The sequence below is a fragment of the Schistocerca nitens genome, chromosome 4 (assembly GCF_023898315.1).
Source record: "Schistocerca nitens isolate TAMUIC-IGC-003100 chromosome 4, iqSchNite1.1, whole genome shotgun sequence".
NCBI classification, from domain to species: domain Eukaryota; kingdom Metazoa; phylum Arthropoda; class Insecta; order Orthoptera; family Acrididae; genus Schistocerca; species Schistocerca nitens.
Window position 1 is genome coordinate 113757758 of NC_064617.1, and position 19012 is coordinate 113776769.

At 40.3% G+C, this 19012-nt stretch overlaps 1 protein-coding gene across 1 annotated transcript in view; it reads right to left on the reverse strand.

Moving 5' to 3' along the window:
- Nucleotides 1-8931: 8931 nt before the first annotated feature.
- LOC126253189 (serine/threonine-protein kinase SMG1) overlaps nt 8932-19012 on the reverse strand; it is a 395243-nt gene continuing 385162 nt past the window's right edge. Inside the window, exons 53-55 of the mRNA XM_049954353.1 lie at nt 15302-15472; nt 14352-14458; nt 8932-11237 (exon numbers count right to left, since the gene is read on the reverse strand). Coding sequence (XP_049810310.1) covers nt 11160-11237; nt 14352-14458; nt 15302-15472 — 356 coding nt within the window. The 3' untranslated portion in view covers nt 8932-11159. The remainder of the gene's footprint in view (nt 11238-14351; nt 14459-15301; nt 15473-19012) is intronic.

Here is a 19012-nt window from a genome sequence, read left to right on the forward strand (position 1 = left end):
TTCATGATCTGGACTCACAGTGAAGAAGAACTCCAGAATTTCCTCTCCAACCTCAACTCCTTTGGTTCCATCAGATTCACATGGTCCTACTCCAAATCCCATGCCACTTTCCTTGATGTTGACCTCCAACTGTCCAATGGCCAGCTTCACACGTCCGTCCATATCAAACCCACCAACAAGCAACAGTACCTCCATTATGACAGCTGCCACCCATTCCACATCAAACGGTCCCTTCCCTACAGCCTAGGTCTTCGTGGCAAACGAATCTGCTCCAGTTCGGAATCCTTGAACCATTACACCAACAACCTGACAACAGCTTTCGCATCCCGCAACTACCCTCCCGACGTGGTACAGAAGCAAATAACCAGAGCCACTTCCTCATCCTCTCAAACCCAGAACCTCCCACAGAAGAACCACAAAAGTGCCCCACTTGTGACAGGATACTTTCCGGGAGTGGATCAGACTCTGAATGTGGCTCTCCAGCAGGGATACGACTTCCTCAAATCCTGCCCTGAAATGAGATCCATCCTTCATGAAATCCTCCCCACTCCACCAAGAGTGTCTTTCCGCCATCCACCTAACCTTCGTAACCTCTTAGTTCATCCCTATGAAATCCCCAAACCACCTTCCCTACCCTCTGGCTCCTACCCTTGTAACCGCCCCCGGTGTAAAACCTGTCCCATGCACCCTCCCACCACCACCTACTCCAGTCCTGTAGCCCGGAAGGTGTACACAATCACAGGCAGAGCCACGTGTGAAAGCACCCACGTGATCTACCAACTGACCTGCCTACACTGTGACGCATTCTATGTGGGAATGACCAGCATCAAACTGTCCATTCGCATGAATGGACACAGGCAGACAGTGTTTGTTGGTAATGAGGATCACCCTGTGGCTAAACATGCCTTGGTGCACGGCCAGCACATCTTGGCACAATGTTACACCATCCAGGCTATCTGGATACTTCCCACTAACACCAACCTATCCGAACTCCAGAGGTGGGAACTTGCTCTTCAATATACCCTTTCTTCCCGTTATCCACCAGGCCTCTATCTCTGCTAATTTCAAGTTGCCGCCACTCATACCTCACCTGTCATTCAACATCTTTGCCTCTGCACTTCCGCCTCGACTGACATCTCTGCCCAAACTCTTTGCCTCTGTATATGTCTGCTTGTGTCTGTATATGTGTGGATGGATGTGTGTGTGTGTGCGCGCGCACGCGAGTGTATACCCGTCCTTTTTCCCCCTAAGGTAAGTCTTTCCGCTCCCGGGATTGGAATGACTCCTTACCCTCTCCCTTAAAACCCAAATCCTTTCGTCTTTCCCTCTTTCCTGACGAGGCAACCGTTGGTTGCGAAAGCTGGAATTTTGTGTGTATGTTTGTGTGTCTATCGACATGCCAGTGCTTTCGTTTGGTAAGTCACATCATCTTTATACACACACACACACACACACACACACACACACACAGGTTTGCAGTATCTGTGCAATTCAAGCAGTTATTGTAATTGTTGTAACATACTGCATCCTACTGCCATACTACACAGTGCTCAATCATTCCAGTACTTCCAGTTATACAGGTCCGGTGGCTCATGAGTTACTGACACCAAATTTGCCAGCCCTGTGAAAAGCTTACACTATCTTTCTGGCATGTACTTTCTATTCGGTACAACCCAGGGGACAAAACTAAGTCTCGTTAACTTGTTTCTTGACGAGGCAATGCCTTTGACATACCAGTTCGCTGTGCTTGTGGCCTCCAAACCTCAATATGCCACATTGAGGAAGAGTATGTGTAACATCATTCAGGATGCAGGCCTAAGACAGGCATGGCACAGACACACTGAGGAAGGACTGTGAGCCCTCTATGTACTTCTGCCAAATCTGGCCAGTACTGGAAGTTGCCTGGTATTTGTGGGTCAGCCACTGATGGCACAGGTCTGCCAGTCTATCATTAGATATTCATACCAAGGGAATCATATGAGACACAGAAAGCACAATGCACCACTTTACAGAGTGTGTGCATTGAGCAATTGTTTGTAACTGCAATAAATTCCGTGAAAGTACGTGAAGTCTAATAGGCAAATCTTATAAAATTAATAGAATTTCAGGTGAATGAGATACAAAAATGATCTATGAGCCAGTTTAAAAAGCTGGGAGACACACATATGCCAAGATACTTTTGGAAGCAACAGCATATTTCGCTGATATAAGGCATTATATAGAATTATAATTAAAAACAAGTTTAATTAATCAGAGGATGAGGATGATGAAGATGATGAGTTTGCGGAGGAACTCAACCGCGTGGTTATCAGCACCTGTAAAAGTCAGGGTAGAGGAGGATAGCTCCACCTTGGACACTGTCATCTGACTGGTAACAATCACTTTCATTTTCAGTTTCACTAAAAGGTTCTCGAAAATTATTTTTGAATAGGGATTGCACAAATGGAACAACACCTGTGAGTTCTAAACTCTGTTTGTTCCATCTGAAGCTTGATTCTCAGTTTATTGCACGCAAGGAATTTCACAAGACCTCTGCAGCAATACTGTGTACGAATCAAACTTTTCAGAATTACATACATTTGCAGCAATGAGGTGCCCTGTGAAAAAGTGTTTGGAACTTTTTTCCCCCCTTCTCTGTCTCTCCGCAGTATACAGCAGGTATCTGTATGTTAGAATCATACTGATGATGACCACCTTGGATATCCTGTACAGCTCTTTTGAAAGGTTCTACACTTTGTTGTACAGTCAGTGGGGTCAACTGCTAGTTTTTGTAATTGACTGTATAATATGTCAAAAAGTGGCGTAATACAGTTGAATACAGGCAACAAAAACTGATATGCTGGGTGCCCTAATTTCAGGTGAAGCCCTCTTGTTTGAGTAATTGTATTTTTCTGTGATGAAACCTCCATTTGCTCTCACGAGTTTACAACTTGCACAGGTCTCGATTTAAAACTTCATCTCACATTGGAAACAGAAAAAAAAGAGACTTCCTTGCTCACTATGCCTGTCAGCATTGATGTTCATTAAAAGGACTATGGACAAAGCAGAAATCTCACTTAGGCCAACAAAATAAAATTCTAAACATCCATATTCTGATTTGCTGTCTGGGCTAACATCAGATTCAACTTATGGGCGTAACAGTGACAAAATAGCCATGTTTAAAATGACTGAGAAGAGACTGTAAACTTTAACAACCACAGCTGCACCATCACAGCTCTGAGAATTAAGTGTATATGTATTAGTTATCCAGAGTATCCAGCAACCTTTAAACGATTCTGCTAATGTTTTTGCATCGTGTTGATGAGGAGTCATTAAAGTCCAAAACCTTTCTACAGGTTTACTTTAATACAAAATGAATCTGATAACCACAACAAATTGTGAAATTGTTGAAATATCAAGTTATCAGAGATAACAGACACAAAATCAGCTGCAGCAATTTCCTTTCTTATTCGTTAACAATAAACCGCTAAGCATACAAGAAAGTTAATCATTTTGAATAGGTGCCTTTGGAAACAGTAGCCTTCAAAAGTTGATCGCTAAGTGCAGCTTCAAGTTCAACAGTGAAATTTATAAGACAGCAGTGGAAGATTCGTGTGTTTGATGGGTCACTGCATTCACAACATTCACGAAGTGAGAGCTCAAAGGCACCAAAATATTCAACATAATATACAGTTTTAGAGAATACTTAATTATTTTTGTGAATCTGATGATTGTGACTCAATTGACTGCCTAAGCACTGCCCAGTTCTTGTCTAATATTGTGTTTCCCTAAAATATTGTGATATAGCTGTGCAGTCATACTTAATTTAGACCACCCATGTTTGTTTATGTTCTACGATAAATAACCAAGATTGCAAATGCCAAACGCCTCTTCATCCCTCCCCCCCCTGCCCCCCACCCCACACGAAAAACAGTACAATATGTTTTGGGATATCACCACATATCTGATCTACTTTCCCATAAATGTCTGGCATGAAAATTCTTAAAATTTCTTTATTTTCAGTTTTCTTGACTAACTTCACCTTTGGTGCTTGTCTCCTTAATTCCATGACATTTAGCTTAGCTTCAAGTGACAGGGAAGGGAAATTAGCTTTCCCTAAGCCTCTGAACTGAATTTTCACACATATTGACTTCACACTGTAGACACTGCACATACGAGAGATCAAGTTTTCAAACCACTGTGTGGTGTCACCGCTAGACACCACACTTGCTAGGTGGTAGCTTAAATCGGCCGCGGTCCATTAGTACACGTCGGACCCGCGTGTCGCCACTGTGTGATCGTAGACCGAGCGCCACCACACGGCAGGTCTCCAGAGACGTACGAGAACTCGCCCCAGTTGTACGACGACGTTGCTAGCGACTATACTGACGAAGCCTTTGCTCTCATTTGCCGAGAGACAGAATAGCCTTCAGCTAAAGTTAATGGCTACGACTTAGCAAGGCGCCAATTGTCACAGTGCATGTATCTTACGAGTCTCATTTGTATAGTCAAGAGAGATGTATCACAAGGATTGATTAAAAGTTAAGTATATTCCAAAGATACATATTTTCTTTATAGTATTCAATACGTATCCTGTTCCAGACTTGACGCCAGTCGGCGTGTGTGTACGCGTGCCTTTCGGCTTCCTCCTCAGTGTGGCGTGACTAGCTTGTTACGCCACAACACACTGTACATTGAATCTCCATGCATGACAGAGAGTAAAGGCTGGTCACAATACTGGTTACTTGATTGTAACAAATAAGAAAAAACTTCTGCCTATGGTTGCTGAAGTTTCAGAAACATAACTGCTCACAGGGATCAATGACAAAATGTGTTCTAAGTATTAGAATAGCATAAATATGAATTAGAATCAAAATCTGATATTTATGTGTCATGTTGGTGAAACAAATGGGGAGGAAGACGAAATGTGCACTGGCAAGGTTCAGCAGCAGGAGGAGAATAGGAGGCTCTGGTGGATATGCACCAGAGTGCTGCCCCAATGCTCAGGGCAACACATCAGCCTGCCCCACTCCCTTCTTCACAACTCAGTGGCTGGCAAGTGGTCTCCAGGGGTGAGGTCAAGCCAAGTAACAAAGCACGAGAGAGCTGACTACCAGTTTCAAACACGACTGTACGTGTCGGCAGATAGGTTTTATATATAATTATTTATCACCGAGGCAGGAGAATGTATATTTTAAGTTTAAAATCTTTATATACTGTAAAATCTTCTCAGACACAAATATTACTATGGGGGTTCACTGGTCCACTGGACAAATGGCATCTTCATACTCAAAAACACACGACAACATATGTCGTGTACGACCTATTTGGTTATTGTGCACTAATCAATGTTTCTGTAATGAAAAAGTGTATAATTTAAATTTTGTTAATGCTATGAAATAGCCGTTTGCACTAGCAGAAAGAGGAGGTATCTTGCCAAGAGAACATTGTTTCACTTTGTTACAAATTAATGTTGGGCACTATTCATAATTATTTTCTTGTGGGTGGGCCGCACAGTTTTAAATTATTTATGAGTATGTTACCTGGTGGAGTGTGCAGGGACTAAAAGATGGAAGGTCAAGCCTGCCCAGGTGCAATGTCAGGAGGCTGGAGGAGGAGTAGGAGGAGGAGGAGGAGGAAGAGGAGGAGGAGGAAGAGGAGGAGGAGGAAGGAAGGAGATGGAAAGGAGAGGAGCAGAGGTGGAAAGACTAGTTGGTGCATTGGCAGAGAGCAGCACCATCCCTCCCCAAGTCCCTTCCTATGAATACTAACCTTTCAATAGAACTAAGAACAGCCATATGCAGCCTCAAAACAGATTCTCAGCTAATCATCCTACCTGCAGACAAAGATTCCACCACTGTCATCAGTGACTACCTGGTGGAAGTCCTCTGCCAAAGTGATCCCAGCCCAAAGTCCAACATAACCTCCAATACCTGCTTAAAGCCTTAAGCCCTTCCCTGAACCTCTCCCATGAATCCAGTTCCTTCCTTACTCTGGTAACTGTCCTCAACAACTCGCTGCAGGTTGTTATTGTGCCTCCACTTGAAGAATTTCAGCACTTACTCACCAACACCTCCAACCAATTGCCCAAAATCTAGCTTCCCACATCAAAGATACCAACCACTTTCTTCAGACTCTCCACCATCCCCAACCCTTTACCTCTTGATCCCTACTCACCATGGTTGATGCCACTTGCCTATAAACCACCACCACTCGTGCACATGATCTTGCCTCATTCCTCATACACCTTACTAACTTTCTTCTAAGATACATCTACTTCTCCTTTAAAGGGAAGGCACACTAGCAGATCCTCAGCATAGTCATGGACACCCACATGGCAGTCTCCTATGCCAACCTGTCTATGGGCCACCTAGAGGAAACCTTCCTAACCTCTGAAACCCCTCATCTGGTTCAGGTTCACTGAGAAAATCACAATCTGGCCTCATGCCAGGACATTCTACCCTCATTCCTTCACAACCTCATCCCCTTCTCTCCCATTCCTCCTCAACCCAGCATGTCACCTTCCTGGATGTTGACCACACCCTCTCTGATGGCTCCATCCATACCTCTGTCCAAATTGAACCCACCAAATCATCAACAGTATCTGCATTTCGATCCAAATTAAACCCACCAACCATCAACAGTATCTGCATTTCGATAGCTGCCGTCCAAAACACACACACACACACACACACACACACACACACACACACACACACACACACAACAAGAAACCTCCCATACAGCCTGGCCACCTAGGGGCGATGTATCTGCAGTGATACGAACTGCCTTTCGCAGTATGCTGAAGGTCTCACAAAAAGTCCTCACAGACGAGCACTACCTCCCCCCCCCCCCCCAAATACCTAATTTGCGACGGATTTCCTGTGTCATATAGGAGTGGTCCCCCGATCACTGAATACCACCCCGAACTGGTACAACTGAACCATATCCCTCGTCAGGGCTTTGGTTATATATCATCATGCTCAAAAAATGAGGGGCATCCTACCCAAGATTGTTCCCACACCTCCCAAAGTGGTGTTCTGTCACCCAGCCAACCTCAGCAACATCTTAGTCCATCCCTATGCCACTCCCAATCTCAACACCTTGTCACAGGGATCATATCCCTGTGGAAGACCCAAGTGCAAAATCTGGCAAATCCACTCACCCAGCACTTCCTATTGCAGTTCTGTCACAGGCTTATCCTACATCATCAGAGGCTGGGCCACCTGTGAAATCAATCATGTCATATACTAGCTCTGCTGCAAGCATTGCACAGCTTTTTATATTGGTGTGATTACCAGCCAGCTGTCCACTGTGATGAATGGCCACTGCCAAACTGTGGCCAACAGCAAAGTAGATCACCCTGTAACACAAAATGCAGCTGAACATAACATGGTTTAATTCAATGGCTGCTTTACAACTCTAACCATTTGGATCCTCTCCTCTGCCACCAGGTTTTCTGGACTGAGGAAATGGGAGCTATCTTTACGACACATTCTTTACTCCCAAAATCATCCCTGCCGCAACCTACAATAACCTACTGTCCTCACATCCTGCACACAAAACTACTGTCTTTTTCCACTCATTGTGGTCGCCCCTCCCCCCAGCCTCCTGAAGTTGCGCCTGGCAGCCTTGCTTGTCACCTTATAGTCTCTGCATGCTCTGCCAGATAATGTTCTTTTCTCCCCCCACCTGTACTCTGCTATACCTCCCCCTTCCCTTCCCCCACTCTAGATTGCTGCTTTTGTTCAATGCAACAGTTGCAGTCTGGCAAGAGTGCCCGGAGACAGCAGTCACGTGCATGAGGTGTGCCTGCTTGTGTGAATGTGTGTGCTTTCCTTTCTTTTGTGAAGAAAGCTTTCGTCAAAAGCTTAGTGTGTAATTGTCTTTTCATTGTACCTGCCTGCAACTCAACATGTCATCTTTACGATGAGTAGCAATCTATCCTTTTATAAATGTTGACATATCAAATTAATCAATACAAGAGTGTGTGTTTGTATGTAATTACACTTTAACTAGAATTTTCTTTAAATACATAGGCAGGAACATCACAAATGCAACCAATTTGTTAATAAGAGAAATTTTCTCCTCTATTTCAGTTGATGATTTAATTCTAGTTGGCCACTCTTCGCAGCCCCGGGAAGCAAGAAGTTTGTTTTATTTTGTAGCTGGTTATATACTATCATTTCTTTAAGCACTCTAGCCTTCTCTGTCAAGATTTTGTTACTTTATTGTGTGTTTTCTGATTATTTTACTATATTATGTATTTTCTGAGAAGCTTCAAATAACACAGTGGATGCTAATGACTATGGTATCTTATATATCTAGTCTGAACAACAACAAATTCAACATTGTCACAAATTTTCTTAGCAGAAGGAAGGAAGAGTAAGGTTTATGTTATGCTGACGATATGGTCATTAGAAATGGCATACAAACAGCATTCTTTTCAAAGGAATAGCCACAACTTTGGCTTTAAATGATAATACAAACCCACTTTCTGAGCAGAATTTTGAAGAAAATTAGATTTAAAATCCACAAAAAAACAAACAAGCAATTAACAGATCACTAGCATTTATGTATTGCAAATATTGTTTTTGCAATATTACAGTTTATTACAGTTCATGGACTGTCTTAAAGTACAAGAGTCACATGAGTTACCAAGTCTTGCAAAGTAAAATTTTACTGAAAGCAGGAAGCACTAATTAATTTTATTCTAAGGGTTCTAAAAATATGACTTTAATCTAAAGTTTTAAGGATTAAGAGATAATGTTTATGCTCATCAAGTGTACAAAGTCTCACCTCATGGTACACACATGTATGTATGCTGTCAGAATTCTTGTGGTGGCTATACCAAGGAAATGCATTTTCTCCTTAAATTTTGAAGTGTTAACAATAATTTTCACTTGGAATGGGAAAATTGGCTTAAATAAGAGTTAAATAAATACACAAATACATTTTTGAGATGATTATTTTATTAGAGTGGAGAATAAGAATTAACAGTATATATTCAAGCATCATTACCAATATTATTCTGTACATCATACAACCTGATGGTCCAACACTGCTGGCATACCATACCCATTTCACTGGAAGTTTGTTTACCTCCCACAACATATACACACATAACTAACCAATTTAATCTGCTTGCAATACTTCTTGGCAAAAAGATAAACAAAAAGATAAATTGCAGTACAACTAGGAAAATTAAAGTTTTATTTGTGGATGGGAAAAGATAAAGAACAAGGGAAATATGAATCTTGTATAATTGAAGCTTTTAAGTGGCACTTGCCCTTAATTTTGAATTCATTCCTGGTGAGACCAAAATATTGGAAACTAACATTGCTGAATGGAAATAGGGAAAATTATAATGTTTTAGCACAAAATATTTTAAAACAGGTTGTGACAAGCATTTCATATGCATAAATTTGTTGATCTTACAGAGATGCCCAACAGAAATCTGAATGTATACTTCTATAGAGCAACACATGAATAAATTTTAATCGTTCTTCATGTGTTATTTCAGATTTTGATCTTACTATACTGATAGCATGTAACAATTTATATATAAACCAATTTTTAAAAGTGTTATGATTTTTAATAATCCATACAACCTGAAGTTCTTCAAAGGTTTACTGCTTGCAAAGATGAAATGTTTAATTATTCTGTACAAAGCAAAAAAACACATAGTTACGAAACATAGTTACGCAACTTTAAGTCAGTGACTGCTGGTGTAATTTTGTTCAAAAACATTAGTAATGATCCACTATACAATAAAGTTCACAGTACACAATTAACGAGTAAGGAAAAAAATAATATTCAGTTGCAGAACTAACTTCATTAAAATATATCATTTTGTTCGACTTAAAATTGTGAAGAACGTTCAATGGTAATCAGCAACATATAAAAGTGAAAAATAAAATTGATTACCATTGTCAGAATAAACTATTTTCTGAATAGATGTTACACTTTCACAGTCAAATAATAAACTTAACACTGGATGTACAAAGAAATACACAAGTCATGGTTGGTTACCTTTTATTTGTCTGATATACTTGCAAAAGACAATTTTCTCCCATGCTAAGACTTGTGTTTTGTACCACAAAGAATGCAACATGCAAGCATGTGGTACATATTGAGCAGCTCTCAATTACAACAACTGATACACGTCTGGTCCGCCACCAAAAACTTCTTATTAATTTTCCTAATGTTCTCATAAAACATCCACAATGTTTCCTATTATATGTTAAAACAAAACTGAATCACAACTTGAGAAAGTAATGCTGCTTATTACTCAAGTTATTAATTACTCTTAAGTCTGCGACGAAATACGGAACTGAAAAACAGGTGTGCCAGGTTCGTGCAGTTGTTGCTGCTGAAGTGTGTGTACTGCTGCTTATAATGTATGAAACTTCAAATTTTTTAGGCTTCACTGCCAGAAGTTTCTCATGAAGCCCCTCCCTCCTATCCTACTGAGTTTTCGAACCCAGCCTCTTACATATAATGCGTGTTGTTACTTATCTTACTCAAAACCCACATTACAATTTAAGCTGTTTTGCTGTGACATGGAAAACAAGTAACTATTAGAGACATGTTCCCATGAATCACTATTAATAAAAAGGAAGCAATGTGATGTAAATACTAAAACAAATTGATTTGTATGACAGGAGATATGATTTTGAACTATTCAAGTAACAATTCTGTTTTCACAATCCTAAAGCATATAAAACCATAATCCCGAATACTCTGTAAGAGAGAAATAAAATACCTTCTTTATGAACAATGAGAAACATTACAAAATAAGTTTAAGATTTTAATTCTTTTTTCCGAAAGGATCAATAATGATTATGTTGAAAGCTACTTCATGTAATACATCGGAAAATTTCATTAAAACACATTACATTACCTCCCTTGAATTGCGAGCGTTCACGCAAGCCAGAGTACTGATAAAATGACAGCCATGTCACAATTTACTGTGAAATGAGTAAGTTACAGCAGCTGATAAGGAGGGAGGGAGAAAGTAACTGTTGCTTTTATTTTTAAAGTTGAGACCGTAGTCTTATGGAAAGCAACTTTGCCTTCGAGTGCCCCCCCCTCCACGGTATCTTCCCGCCAGCTGGGGGGCGACGTGCGGAAGATTACATCTTCCAGTGGACTGAACCTGCCCATTCCCTTGTATTTCTTCAAACCCAAGGTGTCCAGCCCTCATATAGCAGAGCCAAGTTCTTAAGGCACATTGCTTCTCGAATTACATAATCAACCTGAAACAAGGTGATATTTTGTAAACACAAAAGTTAAATATCAGTTTAATTACAGAAGCTACAATAAAATCTTTAGTGTCAGAAAGGAACAAAAGCCTACATCAGTGCACTCAGGTGGTAAACAACATAAGTTTTCCCAAGCTAAGCCAATTTCTAAACTAAAAAATAGATTATTTTGATCTTTATTATGAAAAGGATAGAGTGCTATTCACCATATAGCGGAGATGTTGAGTTTCAGATAGGCACACAACAAAAAGACTGTCAAACAGTTAAGCTTTGGCCAGGAGGCCTTTTCTCACTCACTCACTCACTCAGTGTTCGTAAGATTGTCATTACTCCTTCCTGTATTTTTCATTGTTTGATTCCCCCCCCAAATAAAAGAAAACCTTAGATTTCTGTGTTATTCAAATTCAAATATTTCCTTGAAGAATTTTTTGCCGCATGTGAGAGCAAGTTTTATTTTCCTTGCTTTCATGCCCATAAATGAACTGTTTCAACTTATAAGTGATTATATGTAGTTCAGATGGTATTGAAATCGAGATAAATATGAAACTGATAATTTTTTTTCCACTGTTCAAGAAATAATGTTCAATCATAATGCTTCGTATCACTATTACTACATATAAATTTAGAATGCTTTATTATGAACTTCATTTACACAGATATATACAATCTACATTATTTTATCATTCAGGCATCTGTATTCTGGATCACATGTAACTATTTCAAAATACTGTGTGATTCTTAGTAATAACTAATCATTTCTGAATATGAAATGAATTTGCTTCTTGTTATAATACCAAATGAAGTGAAGATAAATTGCCCTACAGTAGGAGCAGGTACATATGCACCAATAACAGAACCACTTTTTTGTATTTTTTTATGCTATGTACACTTTAGCATATTCTAGAACCAAAATCATGGAGTAAGCACTCAAGAGACCAGAATAGGCAAACAAAGCCACAAAAGATACCTTTGTAAAAGTAACATATTAGGTGCTCCTAATTCTGCTGTAGTGCCTTTTAAGCCTGACTGACAAAATTAATGTCATTATAGAAATAGAGCAGAAAGACTTTTGACTCCAATTTTGTGAGTATACGGGTGGTGAGATTTGTGGCTAAACCATCAGCTAGAAGATACCAAAACAGTGAAAATGAAACAACAGTTTTAGAACCATCTGTAAGGTATAAGCTCTTGTCCTTGAAAAATGTTATCATTACAGCTGTCCATCAGCATTCTGTGCAATGCTATCTAATTTTAAGTATATGAGAAACTTCACAACTTCACAAAAACACTTTGAACTGGTGCGACATGAATGTAATTTCAACAGATGTTGAGAACAATTGAGTTTCAAACTAGAGTGTAGTTTGAAACTAGATACTCTTCATACTATGATCATTGTTAACTTGGAACAGGACACTGTGAGAGTGTTAGCCAAGTTACTTGGCACTGAAACAAATGACCTGGATTCGAAGTCTGATCTACAAAAATAAATGTTCAAATGTGGATGCTTCGCTTACACGAATCCACAATAGACTGTTTCCGAAGCAGAATTTCAGAGTCACTTATAGCAAAAATGACTGAACATTATTTCTGTCAACAAAGCAGTACAACTATTTCCAGATTCTCTCGAAATGCCACGAGTCCTTCAGAATCCTTGGCATTTAGCTCACTTTTCCAAATTGATTTTCCCAGGTTATTTCCGATTTTCCAGACAAGTCGCCACCCACTTGCAAATCACAGTAATTTAGTAGTAATTTAATAGTAGTAAGCAGAACATTGCACAACTTACATAGTAATTTAGTGTGTGACTTTGTTTAAATTACAAGCAAAGAAACTAACAAGTTGATTGTATATGAGTATGTCTACTGATGTGACGACCTACAGTGGGGATATAAAAATGAAGCTGAAATAGTAAGCACATGAGACTATTTTATGACCACCAGCAAGTGAATGGCTGTGGTTGTAATGATTAAGCAGAGATGTTTCTGTATATGCATTGTATAGGGGCATGTGAATCAAACACATTGAAAAAACACCACCGGATTTGATTTAGACCAGATGTTTACAGTATGGCGTATGTCAAAATGATAATTTCCCAATCTGTAATCAGAGCTGTTCACATAAAAAATGTACACTGTTTCACTATGATGTACAGAAATATATTTAAGGACACCACACTGGCTGCCTGCTACGACAGAAACTGAAAATAGTGGCCTTAGCACATTTACTTAGAAATCTGACTAACAGATGCAGAAAAATGGGGAAAAAGTTCAAATTTGACGTATGATTAACAACAAAGCTATCACAAGTAAAGAACTAACACAACTGGACAATGTCTGAGTTTGAAGAACAGCAGAAATTTTGCCGAAAGCATTCACGTGAAGTGAATCTGGGAAACAAACCAGAGTCCAGTGTCTTAGCCATTCAATATCACATTCAGCTGCAAAAGTAGAATAGCTTACAAATAATGCTATGATAATAATATGTTTAGGATTACAACACAAGCAAAAGTGTACTAGTAAGCCCTATACTGTGGTGCATAGGCATAGCCAAAAGAAAACTAAACCACAGTAAGTTTTTCAGCTTTTCCTCATTCTGTGGCATCAGAATAAATCTTTAAATCATTCTGTGTAGTACTGACACTTATGAGTGGTCACTGGACAGGTGATACACATGTGCATGTGCTTGTGTTTTAACTGTACCATCTGTCATTCATCAGTGAGTGAGTTGTGGGCTGACTAATTTTTTTGTTTGCTAATCAATATTGAAAGTGGGAGAATGGTTCACGAGTTGTGCCCGCATATTCAGCAAGTGAGACCATTACATGAAAAAGGCAAGGTTCCAAATCAAAGAGTTCTGGCCCAGTATACAGTTTTCATCCATCAGAAAGTTTCAGAACATTGCACACCCTGCTGTACACCGAAGGAATTGTTCAGGAAATAGTACTGATTGTTTCAGTATGTACCACTGGAAACTTCTTTATATTTTGAGTGTGTGCATACCCAAATATGTAATATAGAGCAATGGAAACAAACATGGGGAGGGGGGGGGGGGGGATAGGAGGAAGGGTGAAATGTTCCACTTCAATTGAAGTCAGTTATTTCTCCTTACCTGTTCTTGAACAGAGGCTCTCTTGTTAGGGTCAGGATCTCTACCTTCCAGTTTCATACGTACTCTACGCCAGACTCCCAATGCATATGCATTTCTTTCTTGGACAGCTGCAAAAGAAGCATAATGTATTATAACTCTTTATTCTGTTGCTTACTTAGTGGAGGACTTAGTTAAGCATAAATCACAGATAAGAAACTGATTTTTTCTTACAGTTTAATGAGGTGACTTTATACTGCTATCAGGAATATCAAGGTCTGTATGTTTGCCCTCAGCAGTACAAATTTATTTTCTACTGGTTTTAGTCACAGTAACAATCTTCATAGAACGAAATGAAGCTGTACATTTTTATTGAAAGCATAGATTGCTACTCACCATGTTGAGTCGCATAAAGGCACAACAGAAAGACTGCTAAACATTTACGTGTGAGTGTGTTTTTTGTCTAATCCAGAAAAAGGCCTTATGACTGAAGGCTTACATGTTTAGCAGTCTCTCTGTGTACGTGCCTGCCTGCAACTCAAGATCTCTACCACACAGTGATCAGCGATCTATACTTCTCATAATCCTGTCATTATTCCATCCTGAGTTTTCCATTGACTGAAGCTGTATGTTAGACAGATACATAATTCAACTTTCAACTGAATAAATTGAATACCATCTGCGTTAAATTGTTTATAGTACCATGTATAACAGGTCGTGATTTTCATATCAGCAGGAAACTGACTTCACTCTGTATAAATAGAATCACCATTAATGTAGTAACAAGAGGACTGAACCCTGCCAATACAATGTAAGCTTTCTCTTTGGTGAAATCAGTAGAAAATAAATAATAAATTTGTACAGATGATGGCAAACTGTCTTTCTTATTTGAAATTACAACCACCAGCTGTATCTTTTCAATAACTCCGGTGATCTAATGTGATAGTAAGATCTATATAGGCAGTTCCGCTCACCTTTGCCTGTGTTTGGATCACGCCTGTGATTAGTTGGAGCTTGTGGTATGCCTCTCTGGGGAGAAAAGCACAAGCTCTCTTGCCTCATCAGTGGAGGCCTCCGAGGCTTTGCTTCCTGGCCACCAGGCTTCAGTTGTTTTGAAAACTCAACTAACTGCCCATACACTTTTCCTGTAAACAAATCAACAATTTAACAGGTCAGGAACACACAAACAGAATCAGAACTGTTATCATCGGAAATTTTACACTGTCTTAGGGGATCAGTACCACAGTACACAATATATCACATACAAGAAAAGTTGAAAGAGAGAGACACATTAATCATTGAAGAAGAAAGTTATTGGATAAAAAAAAAAGATCAATTTGTAGGCTTGTACAGCTGCATAAGTGAAGCAAGTGCAATGATTTGCTTTGTAGTGTCACAAAGTTGGTGACACCTGTACTCATACTCCAACAGCTTACAGTCACAGTTAATGTCAAATTTTATTACTTTTTATTTTAAAAGATTATGAAAATTAAAACAAACACACACACACACACACACACACACACACACACACACACAGTGTGACTACACTGTTTCAGCACTACAGCGCAACTAGGATCAGGGGTTGTGTTGGATGGAAAGGGCAAGGACAGAAACAGGCAGAAAAGGGAAGTGTGGGTGGGGGATGAGTAAAGTGGCTAATGGCTGAGAGGGACAGGCAGCAGATGCATGGGTCAGGAATGCAGCATCAGTGAGGTCATTCTGGCAGAAGGCATGGGAGTTGTGCATATGATGATATGGAGGAATGGATTGGGAAGGGGAGTACAGGGAGGGGGGGGGGGGAGGTGAGTGCAGTGCATGTGAAGTTGGGGTCACAGAGCAAGGGGGGAGGTGAGTATGGGGCAGGGACTAATTGGCGGACACCAGAAGGATTATGTGATTGGAGGATGTGTTTCAAGACAACTCCCATACCCATAATTCCAAGAAGTGTTATTGGGGGGGGGGGGGGGGGGTGAGAAGGATCCAAATTGTACAGGTTGTGGAGCAACCACTGAAATTGAGCACGTTGTACTCAGCAGTGCGTTCTGCCACTCGACGGTGAACTCTGCTCTGGACCACAGACTGGCAGTGGCCATTCATTTGGGTGGACATAAAACACCGTGCAGAAATTGCAGCAGAACTGGTATATGAGAGGGTGGCAGCTTTCACAGGTAGGCCTGCCTCTGTTAGGATAGGATAAGCTCATGACAGGAAGGGGTGGGACATGCTAGGAGGGGGTGGGGGTATGGAAGGTGGATGTAATGGTCAGGTGTTGAACCTGAGTCTTCCCTTCCTCTGTGGCGTGAACCATGTGGTAAGGGTTTGGGAATACGTTTGGTGTAAGGATGTACTAGAATACTGTGTAGTCTCATGGGCAATGGAAATGCCACTTTGGGTGGGAGGGTGATCAGAATTCTTCTGGGTAGAATGTTCCCGATTTCCATAGTCCTCCTGGCTTCAGACACTGCCCCATGATACTATGGCAGGTGTGTGTGTGTGTGTGTGTGTGTGTGTGTGTGTGTGTGTGTGTGTGTGTGGACGACAGCTTCCATGTTTCATAGAGTTCTTGCTGCAACACAATTATATTTTGTATCAAATTTTCTGTGACTTCCTCTGTTGTCACAGTTAGGAGAATATTTCTGTAGGCCATTTAGTATTTTATGTAGTTGGTCAAATCACGCAATGGAGCAACAGGTCACAATGGAATGCCTTCTTTGTGAATTTCAGGCAAACCATACAGGCTCGGTCGACTAGGAGATCATGTTTGCAGAGTCTTTATGTCATTAATAGTGAGCTCCCAGATTTTCAGCCAAGTTGTTGTTACCATTTTCTGCATAATATTTTGATGACCAACCCAGCTGTCTTCTATGAGTTTTGCTATTATGTGTGCTCGTTGCCTCGACTTCAACCAGACTGTGAGCTATTGTTGGTCTCCCGCCGCTATTTAAAGCGGAGTTCGGTTCCCGACATCCACTGCTCTCTTTGATGTTCTTTTGTTTCACAGACCACGCACTGATACTCCATAAAATGCAAATTCCCCCCAATTCTGATAATTGTAATGGTTTGTGAGGTTCCAGTAAGTTCATGGTAGGCCCTGAGTGTTACTCAAATTTAAACATGTGTCCTTGTTTCTTAAGTTTTCCAACATCTTTATTTTGACAAATTCCTCAATTATGCTGTCTCGGGCATTGTGTTCGCACCATGATGTGACTCTCATGGTATTTTATGTCATAATTATATTCGAGGCAGAGTTCAGTGACAGCTGATTTACTTGTTTATTTTAGTTAGGTGTCACTGATGTTCCTTGCATCTCTCCTCGATCGTTCTGAAAGTCACATTTGCATCGAATGCAATATACGCCCGGCTCTTGGAGACCACGATCATCTTAAACATTACAAAGAATACTTTTTACTTTAATTGAAGGAAGCGAAATATACTGGACGCAATTTTTCTGTAGGAGTCTACTGATCCTTCCAGATATTGGGCCAGCGTAAGGCAGATAAGTGATCTTTGGATTATCTTCCTCAGTGCCATCCTCTTTGTTAGGTGTTCTCAATTTTAACTGCATCGCTTGTTCAGCTTGATGCTCTGAGTACCCATTCCTTCGGAACACCAGTAGGTGTTTTAATTCTCTGGTGAGGCTCTTCTTGTCTAAAACTGTTCAAGCTCTATGGACCAGAGTCTTCAACACCGAATTTCTTTGTGATCGATGGTGATGGCTTGAGGCATGGAGACACGAGGTCAATGTGTGTGGGTTTCCTATGTACTCTATGACTGAAGGACCCACCAGGTCTTGTCTTAACTAAGATATTGAGGAAAGATAATTGGCCCTCGCAGCACCAGACGAAGATGGTTGGGTCGCTCATCAAAATATTGTGCAGCAAATAGAAACAACAACTCTGCTGAACACCAAGGAGCTCATTATCACTCACTCTGGGAAAACCTGAGAGATCAGTTTATCTTATTGTTTGGCATGCCAGAATTCTTCAGTAGCTTTGTTGTGATGAAGTGGGATCATGTTCCACAGTTTTGCATGACTTAGCATTTGTGTTTAGGAAAACATTCACCATGCTACCCCTTATTACATCTATTGCAAACAGTTCTTGACCTTTTCCTTCCCTCACTAGTACATACACAACATCTTGACTCTTTCTTCACTGGAAGTTTTCTCAGACCCAAAGAACCACGAGGATCATCAGTTGCAAATACTGTAATAGGGAAGTGTGACATTTAGTGCCAACTAGACACTCATGAATACTAAGTTGTTCATGAGGTGTGTAATGACGTCTAAATATATTATTAGCATGACCTACCAATGGCTGGTACCTGATACATGTGTCATAATCAGGATGGCCTGGTGCTGGACATTTCTGACTATCCACAAGATAAAAGAATTTCATAAAATGCCTAAATCGGTGGGCAGAAAACATTTTGCCAAACCATGGAAATGTCTGTGAAGGTTTTGTGCTCCAGTATGAGAGCATTGTGGGCCTTTTATTGAGTCCCATATTTAGTAAGCAAGCAATAAAAGCTCTCATCTCAGTACTTGTCACATTCTTCCATTTCTTATACGGTTTGGAAAATGTAGCATGTTTAATAACAAACTTTAGCTGAGCAATTTGTTTCAGTTACAATAAGCTGCAGCAACGTTGTAGTAAAGAATAGATTGAAATATTCTATTACAG